The sequence below is a fragment of the Uloborus diversus genome, chromosome 2 (genome assembly GCF_026930045.1).
Source record: "Uloborus diversus isolate 005 chromosome 2, Udiv.v.3.1, whole genome shotgun sequence".
In the NCBI taxonomy this organism is placed as follows: Eukaryota; Metazoa; Arthropoda; class Arachnida; order Araneae; family Uloboridae; genus Uloborus; species Uloborus diversus.
In genome coordinates this window covers 81,412,370-81,440,304 of record NC_072732.1, presented here as the reverse complement: position 1 = coordinate 81,440,304, position 27,935 = coordinate 81,412,370, and the positions used below count along the sequence as shown (strand labels likewise).

Genomic DNA, 27,935 nt, shown 5'->3' with positions numbered 1-27,935 from the left:
CTCCAGAAAAGCATCAGTACAATAAGCAGGCTCCGCAGACAATTTTTGAAAAAAAATAGGAAAATTAGGAGCAAAAATTTTTAAAAATAGGAAAATTATACTTTAAAAAATAAGAAGAAAAAAGGAAAATAATGTTCTAAAAAAAGAAGAAAGATTCAACTAAAATGTCCTGATTACAAATGTAACTATGAAAAAAGAGCTACAAAGCTGTTCCATGTTTATGAAACATTTTTTTCAACTAATGAATAAAATTTCTAATTCTTAACAAGATAAAAATAATGGCACATTGTTTTGCTTAAGAAAATGCTTTACTTATATATTTCAACTAACTACAGTCGTGTCCCGACTTACGCGAGGGATGCGTTCCAAGACACCTCGCGTAAGTCGAAATTTCGCATTGTGAGAAAAGGTATGAGTAAAAACTTTCATAAACGTACCCAATTATTTTAGATACTTGTAAACACCCCCTCAAACTGTTAAAAACCATTTATTAACTACACATTACCGTTTCTTACCTAAAGAACTGAATGTTTACTTGTATTTTAAAAAACGTTTCATTCAACATAAAATACTGCTACAATGCACAAAATCAATGATCAATGGGAAAGAAAGACAAAATGAACCAGTATATGGTATTTACAGTATATAGTAAGAAAAGCAAATGCACTTTAGTTGTACTGTACAGCAGATCAAGTAATGATATTTGTAACTTAAAAAAGTATGATGATTTATGCTGTGTAATCAAACCGTTATTCTAATATATTTTTAAATGCAATTGCGTCACTAGTTATTTTATAACGTTTCCCTCTGTGGCAACACCCCTCTTACTGGTTTCTTTACTTAATAACAGAGCATCTTCCATTTTCATAAATTTTTGCATTTTACTAAGATACTACTCGGTGAACTTTTACGGATTTCCTTTTCTTGACTTTAAATTATATGTATGGAAGATTCACTCATACCTAAGAGTCGTGCCACCTTTGACGATTTTTCAGTTGAGCTTTAGCTTTTCAAGCTTTCTCTTTTTCTTTTATCTTCACAAACTTTAGATAAAAACGTTGCTCTTAGGTGTCATTATATTTCGTCAACTTTCGCTTTTAGAATGGAAAAATAAATGGAAAATGAGGAGCAGTTATTTGTATAAGCAATGTTCAGACTAGTACGGTGTGGGAACTTCTGCTCTCGGTGATGCTGAAGGGATGAAGGTTCATTCATGAAAAAAAATAATTTAAGTAGACAGTAACAAAGTCAATACTTATACACTACGATTCCCTTCTGAAAATTTTCGTGTTGCAGGTGAGGAGTTTGCGTTTGGGCTGAAATTCCTTACTGGCGGAAAAAATCGAGTTATAGCCATTTCGCGCAAGTCGGATCGCATTGTAGCGGGAGTCGACTGTATTAGCAGAAAGCTTGGCTGTTGAAATATGATACAGATGATATTTCTTTGGTGCTTTCTTTTTCTCATACAAATCAAAAATGACAATAGCTTACACATATTTGAATAAATTATTTCAGAAAGGGCATAAGTCGCATTTTTTTCAAAATTAAGTTAGCTGTGGTTTTACGATATTTGTATGTAGAGAAATCGATTAGTGTAGCAGGGAAATCAATCCTTGTACAACAAAGTATTCTACTTAGGGGTCACATTTTTCGTTTAATTCAGAAAGGGTACAAGTTCCAGATTTTGCACTAAAAGCGAATGAAGGAATAGTAATATGCAATGTGAATATATGGCAAGATCACAGAATTAAGATTTTTTTATCGCAATGAAATAAAAAATAACTCCTTTGATCTAGCATTAATACGATAATGGCAGGTTCGTCAGTTAGGAGGGTTGTGGGGGGGGGGGATTTGAAATCACAAATCACGACCTGGGTAGAGACAAGGCAGAAAAGTATTGGAATGAAATTCGCTACTTGCTGAGGGATTTTATTAACATCACTCTAGGAACTGCGAAAAAAAAAACTGTATGCTTTCAGTGAGATATACGCTGGTCAAAATAAGACTGCAGGAAACTTTTTCTAGAAATAACACTGAAGAAATTTAACAAGATTGCTGATGACTTTCCTCTGAGAGGACATTTGTTTGTTCTTTGCGACCAGGATTTTGGTACAGGAGTCATTCCATATAAAATCAACAAATTTTCAGAAACCTCCGTGCCGTACCATTTCAGATTTTGATGAACTTTGGTTGGTAATATGTACTAACATCATGTACTCCAAAACAGTTTGTTTTATTTCTTGAAAAAAAAATTTTCCTGAGATATAGCCCTTTCTTTGCTCCGCGGATGCGTAAAATTTGCTTTTTTTGACCTTTCTTCTGGGAGCTGTGGTGGATTTGTTTATATTAGTCGAAAGATCAAATACAGCTTATTGTAAAGCTAAAAGAATGAACTTTTGTTTATGCATAGTGAAAAACTATTTAAGTTAAACCTAACTAGAAAAATTTCAAGGTCAAAACGTGGTTAAAAAACTGCTGTTTTGGTTATTTTGGGCATGAAAGTAACAACGAAGGACTTTCAGTAACAGGCTAATTTTTTTTTCTGTTGCACTTAGGTATACATACTAGAAGCAGAAGAAAAATTAAGCTACTACTGATAGTCCTTCATTATGAAAAAATTGCTTAAACTTGAGAAAAAATGAAAAATGTACTTTTTCACCCTCCAAAAAAGCCCGGTAGGTAAGGGGATAAAAATCTCAAAATGCTATAGCAAGAAGCCGTCACATTGCCCTTTAAAACAAAACAAAAACTGTCTTGTTATTCCAAGGCGTAGAGGAGATATAAGCGTTTCAAAACTGAAACATTTAGGTTTTTTTTTTTTTTTTTTTGCACAAGTTGGAATATAATGAGTATTAAATGAATCTGCTTTGTGAAATTTGTTAATTTTTCGATATAATTAGTCACAAAACCGATTTAAATTAAATCTAATAACCACTTAAAATTATGTTCTATTTGGTATTTATAGCACGAATGGTTTTATTGTAAAGTGTAAACATTTTTTTTTAAATTTTGGATTTTAGTCAACGATAATTAGCAATGTGGCAATGCAAATAACGAATTAGTTTTCCAAACGACATAGAATTAAATTTCCAGATAATGTAAGTTTCTCATAAACAACCCAGCTTCTGCTTTTTCTCTCAAGTCTTTTATTTGATTTGACAATGCAGCGCTCTTAGAACGAAACCTTTGTTACAAAGGTTAAGTTGTATGATAGAGGACTCTTGTTCTATTGGAATCTTTACAAAAGAGATATGTCATAAATTACATTACCCTAAACATTCAGAATTACATTCAGTACTTGAATTCGCAGATGAAGATAGAAAATTATTTTCAATCAGTGCGGTGATATAGAGAATGTTTGTACTTTTCATAGGGAAAAGTTTTTGAACAGATACTTTTATGGAAAATCTTGCTCCGACCCCTACAATATTCACTCAAAACCTATTAGAAATCCCTAAGACAAATATCAATTGAACTTTCAATGTGCAATTCTAATCTGAAATTAATTCCAGGAAAAGAGTTATGTTCAAGATGTTTGGACAAAATTAGAACCTCTAAACGAGACACAGATAGTGACATTGAAAATGCGTGCTTAGGCACTTTTGAACAGAAACCTGCTCTCGTCAAAGAAGTAAACAAAGCTTGCATAGCCCTTAACATTTCTCCAGTAAATGCACAGAAACGTTCAGTTGAAAAAAGGGATTCAATTTTAAAGAAGAAAGTTAGTAAAAGAGCTAAATCTGCAGCTGAAAAACTAAGTAAAGCCTTTGATTTGAGCATTTCTGCGGACAATGAGAATCTCTCACAAAACTTGCATTGTAATTTAGCTAATGAGTATGAACAACTAATTCACAAGCTAAAAGAAAAAATGAAAGTTGCATTTTCTACACAAGAAAAAGTAAATATTTTAAGTTTAGTTCCCAGTAGTTGGAGCATTGATAAAATCCAGAGGGAATTTAACGTCAGTCAGTACCTTGCTCGACAATCCAAATATTTAGTACAAAAAGACGGTATTCTGCCAGAAATTCGAAAGAATAAAGCCAGGAATAAGCTTGATGAAGACTCAATCAAAACTGTACATCAATTTTACAAAAATGAGGAGAACAGTAGAATTCTGGCCGGACAAAGAGACTGCATATCAGTCAGAAAACCTGACGGAGAAAAAGTTAATGTCCAAAAAAGGTTAATTTTATGCAACCTTAAAGAACTTGATAGAGCTTTCAAAGAAAAATATCCCCTTATAAAGATAGGGTTTTCAAAATTTGCAGATCTGAGACCTAAATTCTGTATTCTAGCCGGAGCATCTGGAACTCATTCTGTATGGTATGCATCATCCACCAGAACATAAAACTAATGCTCTCGGCCTTGAAATCAGACATGGACTACAAGTATATCCTCACTTTTATGGTCTGCAATACTGATACAGATTCTTGTATTCTTGCAAAGTGTAGTGAATGTGCAAGAACTGATAAGCTGCGGGAAATACATGAAGAAGGATAGAAAGATTTTGAAAAGGCTGAAACAGAGATAAATTTTTTATAATGGGTATCTACCGACTGCTGCGAAATGTCAACCAGTCTTCTTCCTTTTGCAGAATATTTGAAGAAGTTACATGAAATGTTAGAGAAACTTGAAGTTCATCATTTCATAGCAAAAAAAAAAAAAAAAAAAAAAAAAAACAGAATTCATGAACTTAAAGAAGAAAGATCTGCAAGAGAAAGAATGCATATATTAATGGGGGACTTTTCTGAAAATTTTTCTTTCATTATACAAGATGAAGTACAAGCATATCATTGGTCAAGCAACCAAACAACAGTTCATCCCTTTATGTTATACTTAAAAGAAAATGAAGAGTTGAAAAACCGTTGCTTTTGCGTAATTAGTGACTCATTAGAACATAGTACTGCAGCTTTTCACGCTTTCCAGAAATTAGTAATTGAAAAATTTAAAGGCATACTTTCCGGATCTGAAGAGAATAATTTATTTTTCTGATGGGTCAGCTGCCCAGCACAAGAACAAGAAAAATTTCATAAACTTGTGTTACAACCAGCAGGATTTTGGAATGAAAGCTGAGCGGCATTTTTTCGCCACATGCCATGGAAAGGGACCATGTGACGGTATTGGTGGGACTGTTAAAAGGATTGTGAAGAAAAGCTAGTCTTCAAAGAACATTAGAAAACCAAATTAAAAATCCGCTTGATATGTTTGAGTACTGCTCAAAAAATATCAAAAATATTGAATTTGTATTTTGTCCAAAGCAAAATATTGAAGACACTAAACATCAATTGCAGGCAAGGTTCGAACTTGCAATTCCTTTCCCACAAACAAGAACTTTGCAGTTTTTTCCTGTCAGCCTCGGGATTCTTCATGTCCGTTTGCCATATCTGTTAGAAGAATTCAAGGCTGTTACTATCAACAAAAAAATCCAGTAAAACGCTAGACACAAAAATGTAAACACGAAGTAAAAACTAAAAGCAATTTTTGTGTAAAATTATATTGTGTAAGAATATTTACTTAAACCTGAACGTCATTTATTGTACAGAATTTTATTTCACTATATTTCAGTTAAATTTACCTCAAATGTCTTTCATTTGGTAACTAGCACTTTTTTTTTTTTATCATTGTATCAAATAGCATGCAGACGTTCGTTTTGTATTATTTTAAAAGCTTATATCTGATTTTCACCAAGAAATAAAAGGATAGTTTCTGTTTTGTTTTAAAGGACAATGTAAAAACTTAGCGATGTAAAATTTTATCAAGTGGTTATTTGATTTATTTCAATTACGTTTTGTGTCTAATTCTATAGTTTTTTACTGTAGCAGTTTATTGGAAAATGTCGTCTGCTAGCTGAGGGCAATTTTTTTTTTCTTTTTTAAATAAACAAATTTCACAAAGAGATTCATTTAATGCTCATAATATTCCAACTTGTGCAAAAAGAAAACCCCTAAATGTTTCAGTTTTGAAACGCTTATATCTCCTCTACGCCTTGGAATAACAAGACAGTTTTTGCTTTGTTTTAAAGGGCTATGTGACGGCTTCTTGCTATAGCATTTTGAGATTTTTATCCCCTTACCTACCGGGCTTTTTTTAAGGGTGAAAAAGTACATTTTTCATTTTTTCTCAAGTTTAAGCAATTTTTTCATAATGAAGGACTATCAGTAGTCGCTTAATTTTTCTTCTGCTTCTAGTATGTATACCTAAGTGCAACAGAAAAAAAATTAGCCTGTTACTGAAAGTCCTTTGTTGTTATTTTCATTCCTAATATAACCAAAACAGCAGTTTTTTAACCACGTTTTGACCTTGAAATTTTTCTAGTTAGGTTTAACTTAAATAGTTTTTAATTATGCACAAACAAAAGTGCATTCTTTTAGCTTTACAATAAGCCGTGTTTGATCTTTTGTCTAATATAAATAAATTCACTACAGCTCCCAGAAGAAAGGTCAAAAAAGGCAAATTTTACGCATCCGTGGAACAAACAAAGGGCTATATCTCAGAGAAAAATTTTTTTCAAGAAATAAAACAAGCTGTTTTGGAGTACATGATGTTGGTACACATTACCAACCAAATTTCATCAAAATCAAAAATGGTGCGGCACGGCCCATTTGTTGATTTTATATGGAATGACCCACAGTAAAATGAATGTTAAACAGATCTGACAGATAATTACCATATGAAATCCAATCTCCTATAAGAGAAATTCTGTTTTTTTGTTCATTGCTCTCGTCAAAACTTGTTCTATTGTTGGGTCACTTTAGGTTCTGGACCACCGAAATTTGTCACTGTGTTGGATTGTTGGGTAGCTTGATGTAGCACATTTATCAAAATTTTTTATCACATAATGTACTCAAAAGTTTTGCAAGTATATGTGCACATATTTAGCATAAATCCCATAACCATCTGCGTAAAAGAGAGGCAGCTTGGTGTTTGTGAACGAGAACCCCCACTGACGTAGAGGGGGAAGAATTGCAGCATTTCTCGTCTCACTAGAGGCGATTTCAGTTAATCCCCCCTTAAGGTGATGGCAAAAGATTGTGGAAAAATTGGAGTAAATTAAGAAGGATAAAGGAAGCTTCAGTGAATTAGGACTTTTTTGGGGGCTTCACAGGGATTTAGTTTTTGATATCATTCCAGCACTCACTCTAAACAGTTAAAATAACTCCAGTTACAACTAATTTGTTTTCTGAGTTCACTTCTAAGTGAACTCAGAAAACTTAATCTCTGATGAAGTTTAATCAAAAATTATCTAAAGATAATTTTTGGATGAGCCTTCTGATAGACATAGTATGTCAATCTAAGTGAAGGTTTATTATCGTTATTTATCATGTTAGATAACATTTAGATATTTGCATGTTTCATACCATTGTTCCTTAACGAACGCTAGAATCCGTGACGTAACTAGTCTTGGAATAGAGAACGGCACGTGTAGTGGGCGTTGCCCATGACGTGACTACTTTGACGTCGATCCTTCTAGAACAAGTGACGTCACGTGCACACGCTTCGGGCTTGGCCACTGAAGATCACGATCAGGTAGCACTGAAGTGAAGATATGCTAATGAGATTCTGAATATAAGCGAAGCTGTTATCAGTTGATCTCTCTCTCACTTCTTGCACAGCCTAGACGCGTTGGCTCATGTCAGGCAAGCCAATTTGCTGTTTGTTCAGCAAGCTTAGGCTGTTAGCCTTTTATGTTTAATTGAAGTAGAATGACGTTTGTCCATTGAAGACTTCGTTCCTCATGAACGATAGTCGGGTCAATTGATAATTACTTATTAGTCTAGGTCAACGGGATATTTGCAATAATGGTATACTTATCCTTATTTACCTTTTGTTAAAGCCATATACTTTGTTTGTATCTTTTAATAAATTAATTGATGTTTAATGAGCTATTTGTCTTCAATTATACTGATTCACAAACTCTAATTTCACTCTGCTAAATGTATTACGTTGTTTGGGCAAGAGTTAGTTTTAATCATACCTTCCCATTCCAACACCTTCTGACATTTCTATACCTTATCATTGTGCTTGTGCGGCATTTTTACTTATTTCGAAAAGTTAAAAATAAGTGAAATTTGTCCGTGAACTTCACTGCAATTGTTGATTTTAGAATGCAAACTAGAGTCCAAAAAAGCGATATCCCATCCCTCAAGCGTTACGAAGTATCCCTCAAGAATAAATACAAAAGTAAATTAAGAAGTTAAATTATAAAGAAAGAAATACCCCTTCAAAAAACTTTCTTAAAAATTCCGATGGCCCAATTTGCACCATTTCCCCCCCCCCCTCGCCTGGGCTCCTGGTGTATTAGCATTTTTGTTTTTTAGAGTTCATTTTACTAATATAGAGTGGTTTCTACGATTTTTTAGTATTTTTTTTAAGTAACAGAAATTTTTTCTAAAAAATTTTTTTTCCGTGCTCGCTCCCTTTTTCCCAAAACTGAATCACAAAATGCAGGAACTTTTTATCCCTTTTTGTTAGAAGAGTAAGAAGTAATTTGCAACAGATTCAAACTTTTTTTTTTATGTTTGGGTTTTGCGTTTTTTTTTTTTTTTTGCTTAGTTTTACTGTACTAGCGCGCGGGGGGGGGGGGGGGGGGGGGAGCGCAAACAGAGACAGCTTCTTTATCTCTAAGGTTGTTTAATCAACAGGGTAAAAGGAAATCTGTGTAAAATAAACAACCTTACAGGCACAAGAGCAGTTTCTTTTTTTTGCGTAAATTGATGTTGAATTGTTTTAACTTTGAAGATAAGAAAGCAAAGATAATCGGTACATCAATAATTTTGCAATTACTTTCCTAACATAATCTGCTGATAAGGTGCAGGAAATTACAGTCTCGGTGAAAAGGCGGCAGGGTTTGAAATAGGGTTCAATTTCTAGGGGGGAATGTTCCCCTTTACTTCAAATTCCAGGGGGGATTTTTTGGGGGACAATTTTTATAAGTACTGAAAATTTGTTTAGAATTTTTTAATCATTCATTTTTATTTTATTTATCCATTGATTCATTTTGAAATTATAATTTTTTAGAGTAATATCAACCCCATTTTTAAATAATTATTCAGCAATTTTGCAATTTTATTTTATTATTTCGATTTTAATAAAATATTTTACAACTAAGTAACACACATGCACTCAATTATTTTTTTAAAGAGAATTTTCTGGATCTAATTATTTGTATGGGGTTCGGTCCCCATTGATTAGAATAATATTTCTACTGCACAAAGACTTTTTTCTGATGATCAAAAAGTTGAAAAAATTGCCTATATATATCTATTGAAAATGACTTGGCGTTTCCAGAGGCTTTCGGATCACATTTCGACCAGCGGTCGGCGGATTGGAATCAGTTGATGTAGCGGATCGGAATGCGTTGATGCCGGCAAATCGGAATTCATTGATGCCGGAGAATCGGAATTCGACGATGCAACTTGAATTGCTTTGAATTTACGGACGCTTTATTAAAAAATTATTCATCTTTCCAAAATGAAAAAGGAGCTATGGAGTTTGAAATTTTTTAAATACAACGTTTAAACTCGCAAAGACAAAATAGCGAAAAGGATTTGTTGCATTTCAAAACGAGCCGAACGCTTAAAGAAACACGTTGTAACCTATGACCTCTCTTATTTATTTGTATGAAAGAACGGATGGCGTGGTGTTTCCAGTAGGGTTGCTCTCTAAAAGTTTGATGAGAGGGGGGGAATCCGGATTGCAACGATTGTGCTAGTGGAAGCGGGAGGCTCTTCGCCAATACTACCGCACAGAGGAAAATTTTCTCCGCTTCCCCATCTGATGTTCGTTATTGAGTTTAAGGATTGGGGGGGGATCCCACACAGACCTTCGGATTGCACGGGATTTACAGATTTTTTGCACCTGTTGTGCAATCCCACACTATTTCAAACCTTGGGTGGAAGCATGATTATGCATTGAAAAAATAGGAATAAATAGGAAAAAACAGGAAAATTTTCCAAAACTTTGAAAAAAATAGGAAATTAGGAAAAAATAGGAGGTCTGCCAACCCTGAATAAGGCTGCAGAAAGAAACAATAGATCACTTTGGAAGAACAAACTGGGAATTAACACTGCCCCCCAGCAAAGAAAGGGGAAACTGCAAAAAGGGGACTAACTGGAGTAGCTGTGGGAGGGAGTAGAAACAAAGTTTCAATTCCTCCCCGCACTGTAGGGGGGGGGAGGGCAGGAGCCGAAAGCTCTTATTTCCTCTCAACAGACAATCCACCTGCAATCCACCAGGAAACAAATTGAGTGGGGGGTGGAGAGAGATCGGGGATCAGAGAAGATTGTTTTTTGACTCGGAAATACGAGTGGACAGTGGGTAGCCATGACAATGGACCTCAGAGTTAATACCTTTTGGTATCCTTCACAACATTTCTACCTTGCGCAATCGTTTTGTGAAGTTCATTTCTTTTCATGGGAAAGAATTTTTTTTTACATTGGAATTTACGCACTAAATTTCATGCATCAAATCTGCATGAATAATAATCATGAAGATTATTATTTATTTGCATAATAATAACCTTATGCACTAGATTTTTATTCATGATTATTATTATTTTAGGTTATGATTAATGATGGAGCATTATGAATCATTTGATGCTTAATGCATCAAAGGAATTTATGCATTAAAAGAAAGAATAATGGTGAGCAAAAAAAAAATTCATAGACAATGATTGTTCAACTCGAAAGATAACTTTGTTTTTTTGTTGAGAAAGACGTGAGGGATAAAGCACATGGTCAGTAAAATGTGAGTAATTTTGAAAGGTAAGTAATTTTAGTATTTTCCTGCGTATAATCCAGGAATTATCTATTAGAAAATGCGAAGTTTATGAGGTGCGGATTCTATGTTGCCGGATAATCTGTTTTTTTTCCCTCAACACCGACGCAATGAACCTCAATATTTACAATAATATTCAGAAATAGAGACCGTACACCGGTACACTAACTGAATGTTTATTTTACAAAGCTTGCATGTTCTTTCTCTCTGCCTGCCTGTATGTTGGTTATTTTATGTTGCTTGAATGTTCCTCTTACGTGATTTAGGCCATGTAAAAGAAACAAGAATACAGGGAACAGAGTTCGCCGATATATATCAGTCGATATATATCTGATATTTATTTTGAAAATATCATACATAATTAAATAGCATACAAACATACACAAAAAAAATCTCTATTATGTTACCCAAAGAGTGCAAAAAGTCGAGTTTTCAAATATTTAAATTACTCTAAATTTATGTTTGCTCCAGAAAAGCATTGATTCAAAATTTTCATTATGATTACTATTAATACTGCTGTTGTAAGGCAACAAATTTTGGTAACAATAGGTTTTATATTTAATCATTTACTGTTTTTCATCATAAGGTTTTTAAACTAAGTTTTTTAGGAATAAATTATAGCCTAAGTTGCTCCTTGATAATATAGCTATCTAAGGTTAAAAAAAACGTTGAAATCGGTCCAGTAGTTTTGAAGATTACCCCGAACAAACATACACACAGAAGTAGCCATTTATGTATAAAGATGACAATACAATTCCTAAGAAAGCAATAAATGTCATACTTGCTCCAGAGAAGCCTTGATTCAAAATGTTCATTATGATTACTTTTAATATTGCTGTTGTAAGGCAACAAATTTTCGTAAACATGAAAAAATAAATGAAAAAATGGTTAAAATCGTTCCAGTAGTTTTGAAGATTACCCTGGATATCCTTACATACAGAAGTAGCTATTTATGTGTATAGATTATTCTACTTTGTTTTTTATTATTTTTTTCTTTCTTTTTCAAACAGAGTTAGTCATAGAAAGGTTTAAATGTTCACATGAAGGCTGTATGTTTTATCATGCATGCCTATTTTTCCTTGCAAAAGGACCTTTTTTTACAAATCGAGACTTATGAATCAAATCATTCAAGAGTTATAACGTTTTTTTTTCACGTCAAGATATACTCTCCAAGGCAGCATTCATTAATATCTACGCATTGAATATTTTGCTCCCCTTGAAAAGTGCTACAATGTTCAAAAAAAAATTATAACTTATATGTCCTTTCTATTTCCCGTATCTGTATGCTAGTACTTAAGGTGAAGATGTACCAGATTGCCACATTGCTATTCTGTCTAACACACTGGGAGCAGTTTGGCATTACATTCCAAAAATCCTCGAGTTCAAAATAGGAAATATTTATATTAGAAGAGATTTATGATTTGTAGCAAAATATTATTCAATCAGACTTGCCAACTTTTCAAAACTGGCATCAGTGAAACTTTTCACAAAGCATTTAATAAAACCGAGACAAATTGATTGACGTAATATAACATTAGATTATGAATGTGTAATGCTAATATAAAATTTATTATGTAATTGCAACATTTAAATAAAGCTCATTTCTGCAATTTTAACATTAAATTGAATTTTAGTTTATGGAAAATATACAAAATCCAACTATATGAAAATGAATCTTCAAATAATTTTGCCAATAGTAATCTTTTAGAAGTGCATAATAATAGCCTAAAACAATTTTCCTTCCTTGAAAAGATACTTACTTTTTCAAACTCTCAAAATTTTTTAGAAGCTGAAGTTCATTCAATAATGCATCAAATATTGAAACCATATATCGATTTACTGTATTATGCAAACTTTTATGAAACAAACGCTGATGTTGGATGATTCTTCAAATTTAAAAAAAAAAAACTGTTTAAGGTATGCTACTATTTACATTTTGCAAGATAAAAGATGCATTTATATTTGAAAAATATTTTCAAAATTAGAAACTTCAGCATGTGAAGAAAATGCAGCTACATTTAATGAAGCAGAGAGGCAGGTTTTTTTTTTTTATTAAAAAACTTTTCTCGGGCACTTCTACATTTCTCAAATGGACCTCTCCAGTCACATGGCGATCTACATCGTTTCAACCGCTGTGAGAAAACAAAGCCACTCACAACAAATCTCGCAATACACATTTTTTGCCCCTTTCTTATCAGACTTTAAACGCAAAAATTCAACAGTTTTTGATTCCTTGTCCATTTGAAAATAACTTTTCTTTGCTTTTTTCGACTCCATTTGAACAAACAGCATGAAATAAACAAGTAAACATTGTGTTTCAGAACTCGTTCCGCGCCACCTCGTTCTTTACCCACGGATCGAAAAAAGCGCTGGGGTCGAGCAATGAACTTACAGAAACCAAGCTGGGAGGGAGTGACTAGTGTTGCCAGATCTTTCCAGAGAGCAAGCAGATTGAAACAAAATAGCTTCTATCTGCGGCCAGCTCGGAAGAAAAAATTACCTATTGGGCGATTTTGACACAATCTAGCAATACAGTAGCCGCATAAATGCTCTGAAGAAAAGACGAGGCAAATTGACCAGTTGTGTTTAGGGAGGTAGCTTGAGGGGAACGGAATGCTTTTATTGGGATCTTTTCAAGCAAATCTGAGGTTTTTTAATTTTTTGGCGGATTTTTTTTTTTGAACAAACAGTTATGATTTGATTAAACCGTAAAAGTCAAGTCTATCCGTAAGCCCGTTAAGTTTAAGTGACATCCGTAAATTTTACAGATACAGTGAAACCTCCCTTAACGGACACTCCCGAATAACGGACACTTCTAATTAACAGACATTTTTGCAAGCCCCAGTCCCTCAATATAGGCCATTCCATGTAATTCCCTTTGAATAACGGACACTCCGAATAACGGAGTTATTTCACAAAAAATTTCCCTTGCGATCGTAGCACTTCCGGTTTTTTTCTTTTCACAAAATATCTTAGTAACTGCTTGCCTTACAAAGCTTTTCATCCTCCACAACGAAACCACGGCTTTATGGCGCCGTGGTTTCGTTAGGTTGTTTAATTTTTAGACATGGAAAAAGATTACCCATATTCAAGGTCATATTGCCAACTATCAGTCATGCAATAGTGATACTTCAGATAAACTAAATAAATTAACCATAAAAAGTGTGGGGGGGGGGGGGGGTTTGCTCCGCCGAATCGCTGTTGTTGGTAATGCAAAAAAGAGATGTCAAACTGTTTTAACTACTTACTTTAATTGATTAAATGCTTTTTAAGGCAAGTGTGTGCTGTCAGTATACCTTTATAAAGAAAAAACAGATTAATTACACTTGACGTAAAATGTAGTTTTCCTTTTCCAATTGTTTTGATTGTGTTCTACAAAGGGAACAACAGCCCATTTTGAAAAAGATAAATTAACTAGTTCCTCCTAACAGCGGACACCTCCCAATAACGGACAAAACTTCTAGTCCCTTGACTGTCCGCTATTCGGAGGTTTCACTGTAATCCAAAAAGTTGGCAGATCTGATTCAATGTAGTTGAAGACAAAATTAACGACCAAAAATTTTTTTAGAATGATTTCATAGATATTTAAAGCTTTAAAACTATGAAGAGCCGAGGTGCTGTCCAAAAATGTTTCTTTCAACATTTATAACCTCTCACAAAGTGCGGCACTTGATCTAAATACCTCCTCCTTGTGTCACATGTAACTTTTTCTTACACATATTCTTATAAAAAAACATGTAAATGTCACAAGTCTTGTTACTCCTTCCCTCCCCATCAAAAACTTACTCTACAGGAATTCCCCTCTCCCCATTTAAGTGTGACATTTGGGACAACCCCTAGTCTATTCTTATACCTAGAGGGGGGAGAAGAGCTATGAACTTTTACTTTAGCTGTAAAAGACCACTTACTTTGGCATTCCACCTTTTGCACGACCAGGAGCTCCAGGTTCAGGGTGTAGTTTGCTTTTTGAACGCTGCAAAATAAGAAAACGACAAAATATGTTAACTTTCAAAAGACTTTCCAAAACTCAAACAAGTTTCGCTATGAAAATATGCAGCTATATTACAGACCATACAAGATTTACTGAATACAAAATAAGTGCCTTATCAAGTGAAAGAGAAATTCAGGGGTTCCAGACAATTTCCTAAGCATTAAATTTCTGCAGAAGAAAAAAAATCATCAAATTTCGTTTAATTATATTTTTGTCATACTTAAAAGGCCAATTGTATGGACATACTAGACATGCAACATATCCCAATTACTAATTGAAAAGTGCTGTAATGTAATAAAGAACTAGCAACTTTTTACGCAAATACACTATATGACCAAAAGTATTGGGACACTTTCAAAAATTCACATTTTTACAGATTTCTCGATAAGTAAAAAACCAATTGCTCCGTAATTTGTTTCACATAAAAGGTATACTCATAAAAGTACTACATAAAAGGTAAGCTGCCATTTTTCAACAAAAATTAAGTCTACTATTCATTTAAAGGACTAGCAACAAATTGAGGAAACAAAAGGTTTTTGACCATTTTTCATTGTAAATAGCTATGAAAAAGCTAAAAATTTCAGAAATAAGTTTAAAAACTATCAAAAAATTATTTTTATATTTTTTAAAAGTATTTCTTATACCCACGGAGATATAAGCATTTCTTTCAAAAATGCAAACTTTTTTTGAAGGTTTTCGGCTCATATCATGCACAGTTTTCCTTCAAACGTTATTAAACTTTCATAATATTCGACAGCATACTACAGAAACATAAAATTTGAAGTTAAAATATAGAAAATTTAATGAAATATGAACGTTTAAAGCAATTAATGTTTCACTGTGCATGCACGAAAGATAGGTTTTAGATTATAGAAGTTAAAAATTGCTAACTAGATTCTTCAGCTCATGAAAATTCCAGTTGAATATCTTGAAAAAAATTCAGAAAGTTATCAGTGATCTAATGAGCCGAATTTCATTAATTCTTGGATAGGCAAAGCAGAGTGAGGGATCGTTCATAAATAATCTGTTTTTATCATGAATCACACTGAGCAATTGCAAGTAAATGTTGCTAACTTGCAAACGATCCCTCACGATGGGTCGCCTTTCCAAGAATTATAGAAATTCTGCTCATTAGATTGCTGATAACTTTTTGAATTTTAAAGATATTAAGAGGAATTTTTTATGAGTTGTAGGATATATCTCAGCTTTGGATTTTGTAAGTTAAAAATCACTATCTTTCGCGCGATGCACAGTGAAAAATTGCTTTAAACGTTCATATTTCATTAAAAAATGTGAATTTTTGAAAGTGTCCAAACACTTTTGGTAATATAGTGTACTTAGCAATTAATTATCATTGATTTCTCCGAACAATCCTACTTCAAAATTGTAATGATTGCAGTTTCAACAAAAGATGTGGACTTTAAAGGTCATTATAAAGAGAAAGAAGGAAAGGAGAGTACTATAATGATATAATAATTTGGTAAGACATCATGCAAAACTCTGTAAATTTTCACCTTTGACTTCAGTTAAAAAAACACCACTTAAAAGAATTACACACTTTTATTTCTGTAATTAAAATTACTTTAATGCATAGTTGCAATAATAAAGTTCCCTATAAAGCAATAATGAGCGTATTTTCGGTGTGCCGAAAAGAATGAAAAATGATACTAATGCAAAACAATTACCTCAACACTTAATGATGATCCTTTAAAGTTGTAATTATTCAGAGCTTTCATGGCATCTTCCGCTTCTTCAGGGGTACTCATATGCTATATAAAAGATAATCCATTAGTAATAGCAAGAGTTAAAACATTCCTTGTTTTAAATAAAGATACTAGGTCTGTAAACATCACAATGATGCCTTGGTTAAAAATAGATAATAGCAGAAAATCTCATTTTTACATTTTATAACAATTTACATAATTGCTAAATGTTTTGCTCAAGATTTTTAAAAAACTATGAAAAATCAAATGTAAATTTTTTATAGTTCAAGTAAAAATCTATCTACATTTCTTTGTGGTACACTGTTTAAGAGCTAAGAAATTGCTTCTGGTGTAAATTTGTGCAGAAACAAATTGAGAGAACATAATTTTCACTGCGATTTGAATAACTATGAAACACGTTTCTATGTTATTCTATCCTAATTTGTGACTTTAGTTACAAAAGGATAGGTGGGCTTAAGCGACAGGTCTCGCAAAACATCCCCCACTTAAGTTGATACTCGACTGAATCTCTATTTTTTTTCCCTTACTAAGAAAAAAAGATGTCAAGGTTGTACTGCATTCAAATTTCTAAAGAATCAGGAACTTAACGAAAATTTTGGGCAACACTAAAGCTTTGGTACGAACAAAACAATATTACTAAAAAATTAACTTTGGCAAATAGTACATGTGGGCCAAGGTTTACTGCGTCATCTCGGTATGTGACCAAGGGCTCTGAGGTGCAAGGCTGATGATCCGGTTAGGTAATAAGATGAACAAGGAACCCCGAATGTTTAATTCCCAAGCATGCTTAGTACTCATTTTATTGACCTACTGCAGGGATGAAAGAAAAGCTGAGTCAACCATACCAAAACCAGGAATTAAACCTGGGTATATGGCATAAAAGTGTTACCACTAAACCACTAGGCTTATCTTAAGATTTTAAGCAGCTTCTTCATTAAGACATACATAAATTTGTTTATGAAAATACCGATAATGTATAAATATTTGTGACATGCTTATAATTTAAGAATCACAAGTTTTTGGAATAAACTTGTTAATCACATCGGTTGGCCATTTTTATAAGCATTCACTGGAAAACTGCTGCGTCTGGTCAAAAAAAAGGGCTAGTTAGATTTTTAAAATCTCATTTTTGGGTTACTAGAAGCCTGAAATCTAGAATGTCAGGAAAAAATTCATCTGTGTGGTAACAACTTAAGTCATCTTATTTATGTACTAAAAGAACATTTAAATTGCTTTTGGTGATGTTTATACAATTTACAAATTTTTTCACAATACTTCTTATTTTGCATTAAAATTGATAAAATTCCCTTTTTTAAAAATAAACATGAAACATTTCAAAAAGTTAAAGAAAAAAAACAGATTAAAAATAAAACAGCTTACCACAAATCCATATTTATTAATAACATCACATTCACTAACAGTTCCATATTTTGCAAACAACGTCTCAAGATCTTCATTTGTGCAGCCATCAGGAAGATGTCCAACAAATAATTTTGTACGCTGAAAAAAATTATGCTAATTTTTAGTGCTTTGTTTAACATTTAACTTAAAAACACATAAAAGGAAACATATTTTTAAGCTTATGGTGTTGGTTAAAGATTTATCAAAGCTTATGGTATAACTATCATTCAAATTAACTTTACAGTTGAAAATTATATATTAGATATTTTAAAAACAAAGTACAGTAAAACTCCTCCTGACCGACAATATTTAATTCTCCTGATTCCAAGGCAAATAAAGTTATTAAACCTGTCCCGCGAACACTCCTCTATTGCGGAGAAAAAAGAATTGTCCTGTTAGTGTCCGCATTAGAGGTTTTACTGTATTTACTTACAACAGTAACCAACAGAAATTTCAATTTTATGTTACATCAGGGATCATACTGTTTCAGAAACAAAATTCCTGAACATTTTCAGGTTTCCTTCGACACTTTTTTTTAGAGAATTCCAGATTAACTACATTCGATTTTTAACGGCAAAAATGAAAAGTTTCTAATATTTTAAAAGATAAAAATATAACTATTTACACTCCAGCAGGAGTGATAGTGGACTCAAATAATTTTTTTTAAGAAGGTGAAATTTTTGGGAACTGAAGAAGCTCAAAAAGTTTATGTAATTTTTTTCTATAAAATAGGAACCCCTTCAAATGTCTCCCACAATGATTTTCCAAGTCATTTCTTCTATTTTAAAGGTTTTAAGATCAAATTCATAAAATTCTCAGCTTTTTAAGCACAAAATGAATTTACAATTCAAGATTTTCCATACCTCTCTCATCTGCTTCCCTAAAGTGTTTCAATCTCAAAACACTGATTATGGGCTTTCATCTTATTTTCTTAACAGTGAACAGTATAAAGAACACTGAGCAAATACATAAAGTAATTTTTTTACAAGCCTAGGCTTTTAATCAAATTCCTGCAATAATTTCATAAAGCCAAAAAAAACATGGAACAACAATAAATGTTGATTGCTGCAGATTGGAAGATTTTAGTTTCATACATATTTGCTGCCTTCAAATAGTCTCACTTTATTGCTTGTAGTGGCTGAAAGAAACTTTGTCAAAAAATTTGAAATGTTACAAAAATTTTCAACATTTCCATCAGCTAAAAGGACATTTTATCTTACTTATTCAAGGTTTATCCAAATAGTTTCATCTACAAGTTTTTGTTAGTTTCATAATAAGTTATTTGGTGAATTTTCCTTGTTTTCTTGACATTGAATGACATTTCTTAAAAGCATATACAGGTCATTATACAAAAGTTTTTGACGTTGGAATTCATGAAAAAAAATCTTCAATTTTTTCAAAAGTTACTTTATGTTGTTCCTTTTAGGCACCTTTTTACTCTCACATAGTTAGTCACATTCTTGATTGGTTATTTTGTAACTTTCTTTTATAGTTAAAATTTTGGATATGAACAGAGAATAACAGATAGTAAATATATATTTTGAATGTTATTTTTAAACTTTTCATTTAAATAAACATTGCATCTTGTATGAGGAACACGATTGGAACTGATTAAAATGTACACATCTTTCTTAAAATGGATTTTTAAAGAAAGGTGTGTGCTCCATTTCTGATTGTATATCCTCCATTACATCTATACTGTGACAGAGAATACAGAAACGAAGGATACAAATACTTATGTTTTGCTATGATCATTGTGTTGATTCAGTGTTAACGCAACATGTTATTTAGAATTTACTTTTAAAATAACGATTCAATTTTAACCATAAAAAAAATTTTTTACACAATTATTTCCTTTTTAACTCAAGAAAGGAGGATACACAAAGTTAAGGACCTATTTGACTTCAAAGAGAATAATGCTGAAATTCTTTCACACTAAGTTCTTTGGCTTCACTATGAAGATCCAGAGTTGAAAAGGGCTAACTTGTGACTCTAAACCTCTGTAATGAGCTGCCAGTACTGCCCTCTATAGGAAATTCTATTACTTAATCAGGGGTCTGGCCAGAGGATATTTGAGTCCGTTAACGGACCCTTCACAAAAATCCGATCAACCAAAACGGACCTTTCACAAAATCCCGATCAAACAAAACGGACCTTTCACAAAATCCCGATGAAACAAAACGGACCTTTCACAAAATTCTGATAAACAAGATCGGATGTCAAATTGTTTATTGAAAGAGCAAATCTGAAAGCAAAATAACGCATAATTCTGTGTATAAACCGATATTTTTTGGAACCTTTTTTTAAGTCAAATTAGAGGGATCAGCTTATACAAAATCGGCTAATTTTGAAAAAAAAAAAAAAAATCCGCACTCTTGGGATGCTCCTGCAAGCGATAAATAATTGCTACTGCCAAATAAATATAATGGTTGTTTGTTTTATCACAGCTAATTAGCAGCGGTGTTTTTGTTAACTTTTCTGAAAAGGCATTGGTAAGCACTTTTCTCCCTATGATTCAATAAACAATAATAATATATATCTGCGAAATGAACTTAGAACTGCAAAGGGATAGTAAAGGTGAGGAAAAAATATAATCGCTTCAGATAGTGTTACCAACTTCAAAATTATCACCACTTAGCGTCTGGCGTTGAACCTTTATAATGACTTGATTAGAAAATATTCTCATCATTTTGCCAGCTTGTCAATATTTGCGTTTTTATGGTGCGATGAGATGTTTGTTATTTTGGGAGAAAATTATATGGGTTTTGATTTTTCGATGCTAACACAAGGATGATTAACTTTAAGTAAACTCTTTTAATTACCTTTTTTTCTTCCTTTAGATCTCTACATTTTGAAAAATGCAATCTTTTAACATCCGATATGAAAATCATATTTTGTTCTTTTTTCAAGCTAACTTAGCTTTATTAGAATTCAAATAAATGAAAAGTCTCTTTATTTCTGTTAGAGCTCTCATTTCAAGTTTTTAAAGCAAAATTCCATTTTCTGCTATGAGTCAAAAATTAAAATGCTAAGTAGGTGGTTTATTTAATTTTATTTTTTGGGTCAACTGTGTCCACAGATATTAATGATATGTTTATCATAGGACTCTAAAGTGCAATTTTAAAATAATTTTATCAAAAATATTTCTTTTTCAAGCCGTTTTTATACTTTTGATGCCTTCACTTTGAGAATTGCGATCTCTTTGCATCCGCTATGGGAATCCGATTTTTCGAATTTTTAATGATTATTACGCTTTGTTAAGAGGTAAACAATTGAAATATCTTTTTATTTTTGTTTAAATCACGGAATTTATAAGTTTTAAACGAAATTCTGTGCTTTTTAAGAGTGTCTTGGGTCAAAAAGTTGAATGCTGAACCCTATTCTGAATTTTATTTTATTTATTTATATTTTTGTTACAATTATTTTAAGTACTGTACAGAAATATATCTAGTATAATTTAACATAATGTAGAATGGTAGATAAATATTGATACTTGAAAGAGCGATGCCCCCTCCCCCCCCCCCGCCAAATATTAGTAAAAAAAAACCAGAATGATTTTCTCGACGTAGAAGAGGAAAACACTCAACTTTAATTTAATTGATGTAGTTTGTGCCATCTCTAAATTCTAAAATTTCGTTTTAACAAAAAGAAAAAAAAATTTTTTTTGCGAAAATTTTTGATTTTTCACAAAATTAATTCACTTTTCACAAAATTATTTGATTTTGCAAAAAAAAACGGACCCTGTGAAAAATCCTGGACAGACCCCTGTTAATTAAATCCTAAACAGAGGATACAAGAAATACTGTGGCACTGATTCAAAAGATTATGAATGCTATATATTTTTTTATTTTACAACATAATTCTTTTAACCTATTTAAAAAACATCACATTATTTAAATTTCACTATTAAACCTGTTATATTTTTTTGTATTGAGTAAATAAATGAAGTATATGGGAAGAAATATGTTGGGACATGTAACGGAAGCATACAAGTATCCCCCTGTTCAGTGAAAAAAACATTTAAAAATTTTTATAACATCACTAATTCGTATTGATCATTTTCAAAATTTATTACACTTTTTTAAATCTCATAAAAAGTGCTTTAAAATAAATATTTTTGAAACTAACCACCTTGGACCTAAAAAAGCGTGTTTTTTGTAGAATGATCCATACAGTAAACTTCTGATTATTGGAGGTTAGATTATAAATAGATTTTTTTACATTTTCTTTTAAATTCATTTAAAGGTCATTAATTTTTTTTTTACTTATGATTGTGTTGTTCGTTTTTAGATTTTACATACCGCACGTTTGGAAGAAGAGGGCCACTATACACTTTTAATTTTTTTTTCACTTAAAGGGCTTTAAATGACATTATCTTTTTAAAATAATGACAGATGTTTTGCTCTAATATTAACCATTTGAGAGCACAGCAAATTTACTTTTCTCCAGGGATGAACAACCTATGGCCCGCGGGCCAAACGTGGCAAGAAGCTTGTTGAATTGGCCCCTGGCAAGTTCTACAAAAAAAAAATTGAAATTTTTTTTTTTTTTGTAATTTTTTAAAAATTCTACTTATTATTCAATTTTACAATTTTTAAGTTAAAATACTGGCCGATTTTAAGGCTATTTTTGGTATCACCTTCACAAAAATTCGACTAGCAAAATCGGTAGATTCACATAAATAAAATGTAATAGAAATGGTGCCTTCACAAAAATTAGAAATTAATTGCTCTGCTTTTGAATCCATTTTGACCCCTTGCTACTACCGTTTACAAATCCGAAAGCGAAAAGATAAGTTTCAAAAGATTCAATTTAAACTATCTCATTAGACATATTTGTGTACCAAAGCTGGAGCAAAAGTTATATTGTGAAGTTACATCAAGCTACAAATACATCACAACATTAAGTCTGCATTTTTATGATTTGATTGTTAATTTTAAAATTTAAATTTAGAAGTTAACCAATTGTTTTCTCACCTTTTAATTTCTAGTGCTTTCAACCTTCGATAGTTGGCAGTAGCCAGAAGACTTAAAATATGCTTAAAAGGATCATTTTGCTCTATGTTAAAAGGGAGAATGCGATAAGCATTTAGTATTTAGGAGGCGTTAAGTTTCTCACTCACTTTGTTTTTTTACTGGTAAAACTTAAAATTTTGCTTTGAAAAGTGAAAAATAAAAAAGAAAGATGAGGACATTGATTAGGCATATCCAACACATTTAATATGAATATCGTATTAGATTGCTGAGTTGTTTCACACAATAATTCTTTAAATATGTGATCAAAATACAATTTTTGGGCAAAAATTTGTTTTGTATATTGTTGGTTATATGTATACATAGTGAAATACAGACAGAAAAGTATTTTAGTTGAATATAAATTTTTGAAATAAATACCCGAGTAAATACCCATTTTGGGTATACCCGCATATATACCCTGGGTATTTACCCCTAAAAATAAATACCCAGGTATTTTACATCACTACATTTAATGTAAGTAGATGAAATGTAACAATGTTTCTAGCTATAATTTAAATGCATGTAAGAGTTATTTAGTTATTGTATGCAGTAGTATCATTTTTTACCTATTAGTCAGATTATCTGCGGTTTTCGCGCCACCCTATTCCCCGGATGGTCTGAAGTTTACTGTACAGTATAACCCCGATTTAAGGATTGTCAAGGGATTGGAAAAAGTTATTGTTATAACAAGGATATCGTTAAATCGAGGAGCAGATTTTCAGTGCAGTCAAACGCAGACCAGTGAAATGCTAATATATCATTTTATTGATGAAATCGTTAAATTGAGTACCGCTATAAATTGAAGTTATACTGTATTTGTGAATTTCATGTGATCTGAAAAAGTCTTATGAACATATATTTCAAAACACATCAATATAAAGATGTTTTTTAAATATCAACGAAAGGCAAAATTTCAATTTGTCTTAAATTATGATAATTTTATATTAATACAGTCAAACCTCGCTATAACCAATCCTCAACAGGCTGACTTTGAGAGATCTCTACACCCGAAGGTTCACTACATTCAATCTTTCAACAAAAAAAAAAAAAGGCGAAATAGGAAAACCATAATTTCATTAGTAGTTACAATAAAGTCAAATATTAGTACCAATTAATTTGCAATAACTAGAAAATTATAAAAAATTCTTGATGACAGAATTACTATTCTTTCAGATAGTTGCAGTCACTCCTGTAGACTTGTAGAGGGGAAACTAGATATAAACTGAACATTAGCTTTTGCCATTTTCTAGAATTCTAATAAAGTCGAATCCCAACTTACAAAAGGGATGCGTTCCAAGACCCCTCGTGTAAGTTGAAATTTCGTGTTGCAAAAAAGGGTATGTGTAAAAATTTTTAAAATTCAAGTCCAATCCTTTTGGAAACTTCTGAACGCCACTTTAAACCATTTTAAATCATTCCTTAATTATACATTTGTTTCTTACCTGAAGCACTGATTTTTACTTTCATTTTTTTTTAACTGTGTTATTCAACGTAAAACATACAGTTAGGATGCACAAAATCAATGATCAATGGGAAAGAGAGACATAAAATAAACCAGCATGTAGTATTAATAAAATAATGCACTATAATAGTACTGTAGAGTAGATTCAATAATAATATTTAACTTAAAAAAAATAAGATGATGATTTATGCTGTTTGACCAAACCGTATTCTAATATATTTCTAAATACAGTTACTTCGCTAGTCCTTTTATATCGTTTCCATCCATGGTAACGTTCTTCGACCTGGTCTCTTCGATACACAATATAAGATCTGCTTCTACTTTCATAATTTATGCTTTTTGCTTACTCTGTGAGCTTTTATGGATTTCCTTTTTCAGGCTTTTAATTGTACATATGAAAGATTCATAATTGTTGTGCTACCTTCGACGCATTTTTTAATTGTTCTATCTAGCACTAAAGAGATGGTCTATTCACGAAAAAAACACTTTTAGCATTCAATAACAAAGCCTAAACTTACACACTGATTCCCTTTCGAAAATTTTCATGTTGCAGATGAGAAATTCTCGTTAGGTCTAAAATTCGTTCCGGGTGAAGAAAACTTGCGTTTTAGCCATTTCGCTTAAGTTGGAGTGTGTTATAGCGAGAGATTGAAGTTTTCTCCGAAGAAAAAGCTTTTTGTTTACCTGCATGCTACTGCTAAGGTTACAGAATCATGAATGAGATTAAAAATCAGCACAAAACATATAAACAACCTCATTGTTCCAGAAAACCCAACAAGATCGAAAACCAAATGATAACTGCATGAGCTTGAAAAAGAAGTCTTTGAACAGCTGTTTTAATTAAAGGAACAATAGGTGAGGAATATGGCTTGAGTCGGGGTATTTCGACGAAAAAAGTGATTGTAAAGGATTTTTGGATTGCTATAGTCGATCATTTACTATTTTTGGATCGTTACAAGTGTTTGAAATCATATTAATGGCATAGGATTTCAGTTCGGACCATTTAGAAAGTTCCCTCTACAGCCGGGTAATCTTTAACGTCCAGAATCTTCATTACTTGCGGTCATGCCCGGACATAAGAATTAAACAAAAACTAACAATAATAACTTTTTCTAAAAAAAGAGCTTTTAATAAAATTCAACACACAAAAATTTAAAATAAAGCATTTGGCCAAGAAAAATATCTACTTACTGGAGCACTCATTATTTCCTAAATTTCTTTTCACCAAATCTATAAATTAAAATGTCAAATTAAAAAGTTGCTAATAAATCAATAGCAAAGACATTCAAATTAAAAAATAAATAAAACAAGGAAATACAAAATATTAAAGGCATACTTCAGATAACAAAAGAATTTCAAAAAAAACTTAAAAGTTTCCTTTTTTGACTTCTTCACCGATTTTTAATACATCCGCCAACCTTTAATATCGCCGCAAGTTTTTTTTTAAAAAGGGGTTCAGAGAACTTACAGCGGGCGGAGAGTGGCCCGAATAGCTCACAATATTACAGCAAAAGCTTGAAAAAACTACTTCATTAAAACATTGTAAAAAGTAGGTATTTTTTAAGAAATAAATTTAAACGAACACGCGAGACAAAAACAGCGAAAAGAAGACTATGAATTAAGACGCACTAAGCCTAACAAAATATTTGACATCCCAACATTTAATAACAAAATAGAGCACTCCCTAAGTTTACCTGGAAGCAGTTTTACTAGCTATATTGTTACTTCAACAAGAGAGAACTGGAAAGCATTAATTATGGTCAGTATTTCAACTTTACTTTTAACTATTGTCAGCAGATAGTTTAAATCATGTCGAAATGTAAGCAGCCTACTGAAAAAAGTTCGAATTATTTAGTTGTAGAAGGACAAAACTGCATGACTCAAGGAATTATTTACTTCATAGTTGAAACAATATTTTAATAATGTTTGTCTCCCCCTCTTCCTCCTCCTTTTACATTCAGTTTTTGACAAATTTTAGCGGGAAGAATGAGATGGCACCTTTGTTCGAGCTTGACAAAAATGTATATCTTGAACAATTCGAAGGACATTGCTGTCGGACAAATTGTGAAACATAGCTATTATAGGCAAAAGAAAAGAAGAACAGCAAACGTATTGTACTACATATTACCTACCAAATAATGAAGAAAATGCGCCTAAACCGGTACAACAAACAAAATGCTCGCTCGCTCAATGCTTGCAAGGATGATGCCACACTGATAAGAACAAAACAGTTAAGAGTTAAGCGGTTAAGAGATCGAAATATAGGGAGGTATAGCCATTACAGTCTAGGCACTCTACCGTAACCTACGAGGATGCAATGCTGCTCCTTTTTGAGGAGCCTGTCATTTTCGACCGATTTCCAAAGCTGAAAGGGGATCCGAAATATAGTTCAGTTTGAGCAAATAGATAGAGCTTTTAGCGTTGCCAACAAACCGCACGATTGCATATGTTTGCGTGCTAAAATGCGGTTTTGCTTTCGCTTTGAATAGCAAATAATTGATAAAATTAAAGCTGAAAGGAAATTCGCAACTCCAACGAACTATGGTTCATGGAACAAGGTTGTGAACAGGGTGTTTAAGCTGTGAAAAACACCCTGTCTTGAAACCTTGACAAATGGGACAGTGTTTCCTGGAAGTGCAAATTGGCCTACATTGGGCAGACTCGACGATCCCTCAAATTCCGGATAAAAGAACACGAAAATTACGTCAAAAAACAGGATCTCAAACGCTCCTCTATTGCTCAACATTGTTGGTCCTGCGGTCATAATTTTATTTTTTCTTCCGCCAAAGTTATTCACGAATGTTCGTCCATTCAAGATTTAGATTTTTGGGAGTCATATTACATATGGAAAAATGCTAATTTAATTGTCAACGATTTGTCTAGCACTCCCCCCTTTTCCTAATGTTTGGAAGTCTGTTATTTGATTTATTTTTTGTCCGTGACGTTTTCTCCTGAGTGCAACTGTCCTCTGAGTTCTGACGTAACCTTGACGTCATCGTTTCCGGTACTGCTCTCATATCTTTTACAACTCGTCTCTCATTCCATTGTTCGCCTCGACTGTGTTTTAGTCGGGTGAACCTGATGTCTTCGTTTTTAATGCACTGATGATGGCACTTGTATTTTAGAGTGCCGAAACAGCTGTTTCCTGGTTTTTTAACCTTTTTCCATTCTCAATTTGTACTTTATATACGTTGTCATATTTTATTCACTATGCAGTACAAAGTTTTCGACTACTTTTTATGTACAACAGTAAGATATCTTAGTGTTATATCTGTGATTAGGTATGTTACTGTTGTTCTGAAGCTATGATGTATTTTGGTTTTGCATTAAAAAAAATCCGAGTTTAGACCAAAATATCTAGGACAGCATCAAGACATTAAAAAAAAAAAAAAAAAAAAAAAAAAAAAAAATTCTAAAGATGGAATGGCAGATCTACCATGTTGCAAATGTAAGGGGCTCCCAGGACCATAAGGCTATAAAGATGATTCAAAATTGCAGCCTTTTTTTTTTTTTTTTTTTACTTAGTTCTATGATAGACAAAGACTTAATAAACTTTTTAGAAATAT

At 32.4% G+C, this 27,935-nt stretch overlaps 1 protein-coding gene across 3 annotated transcripts in view; it reads right to left on the bottom strand.

Moving 5' to 3' along the window:
- The window catches only part of LOC129217135 (RNA-binding protein 4.1-like), a 38,850-nt gene extending 12,337 nt beyond the window's left edge, over positions 1-26,513 (bottom strand). For 2 of the 3 annotated variants that reach the window (XM_054851397.1, XM_054851395.1), the window contains exons 1-4: positions 25,561-25,612; positions 17,872-17,991; positions 16,453-16,536; positions 14,685-14,749 (exon numbers count right to left, since the gene is read on the bottom strand). In XM_054851397.1, the coding sequence (XP_054707372.1) occupies positions 14,685-14,749; positions 16,453-16,536; positions 17,872-17,991; positions 25,561-25,572 (281 nt within the window). In that variant the 5' untranslated portion in view covers positions 25,573-25,612. Of the gene's footprint in view, positions 1-14,684; positions 14,750-16,452; positions 16,537-17,871; positions 17,992-25,560; positions 25,613-26,501 lie in introns of those variants that run through there. The other variant, XM_054851396.1, reaches the window with a different exon arrangement.
- Between the last annotated feature and the right edge of the window lie 1,422 nt (positions 26,514-27,935).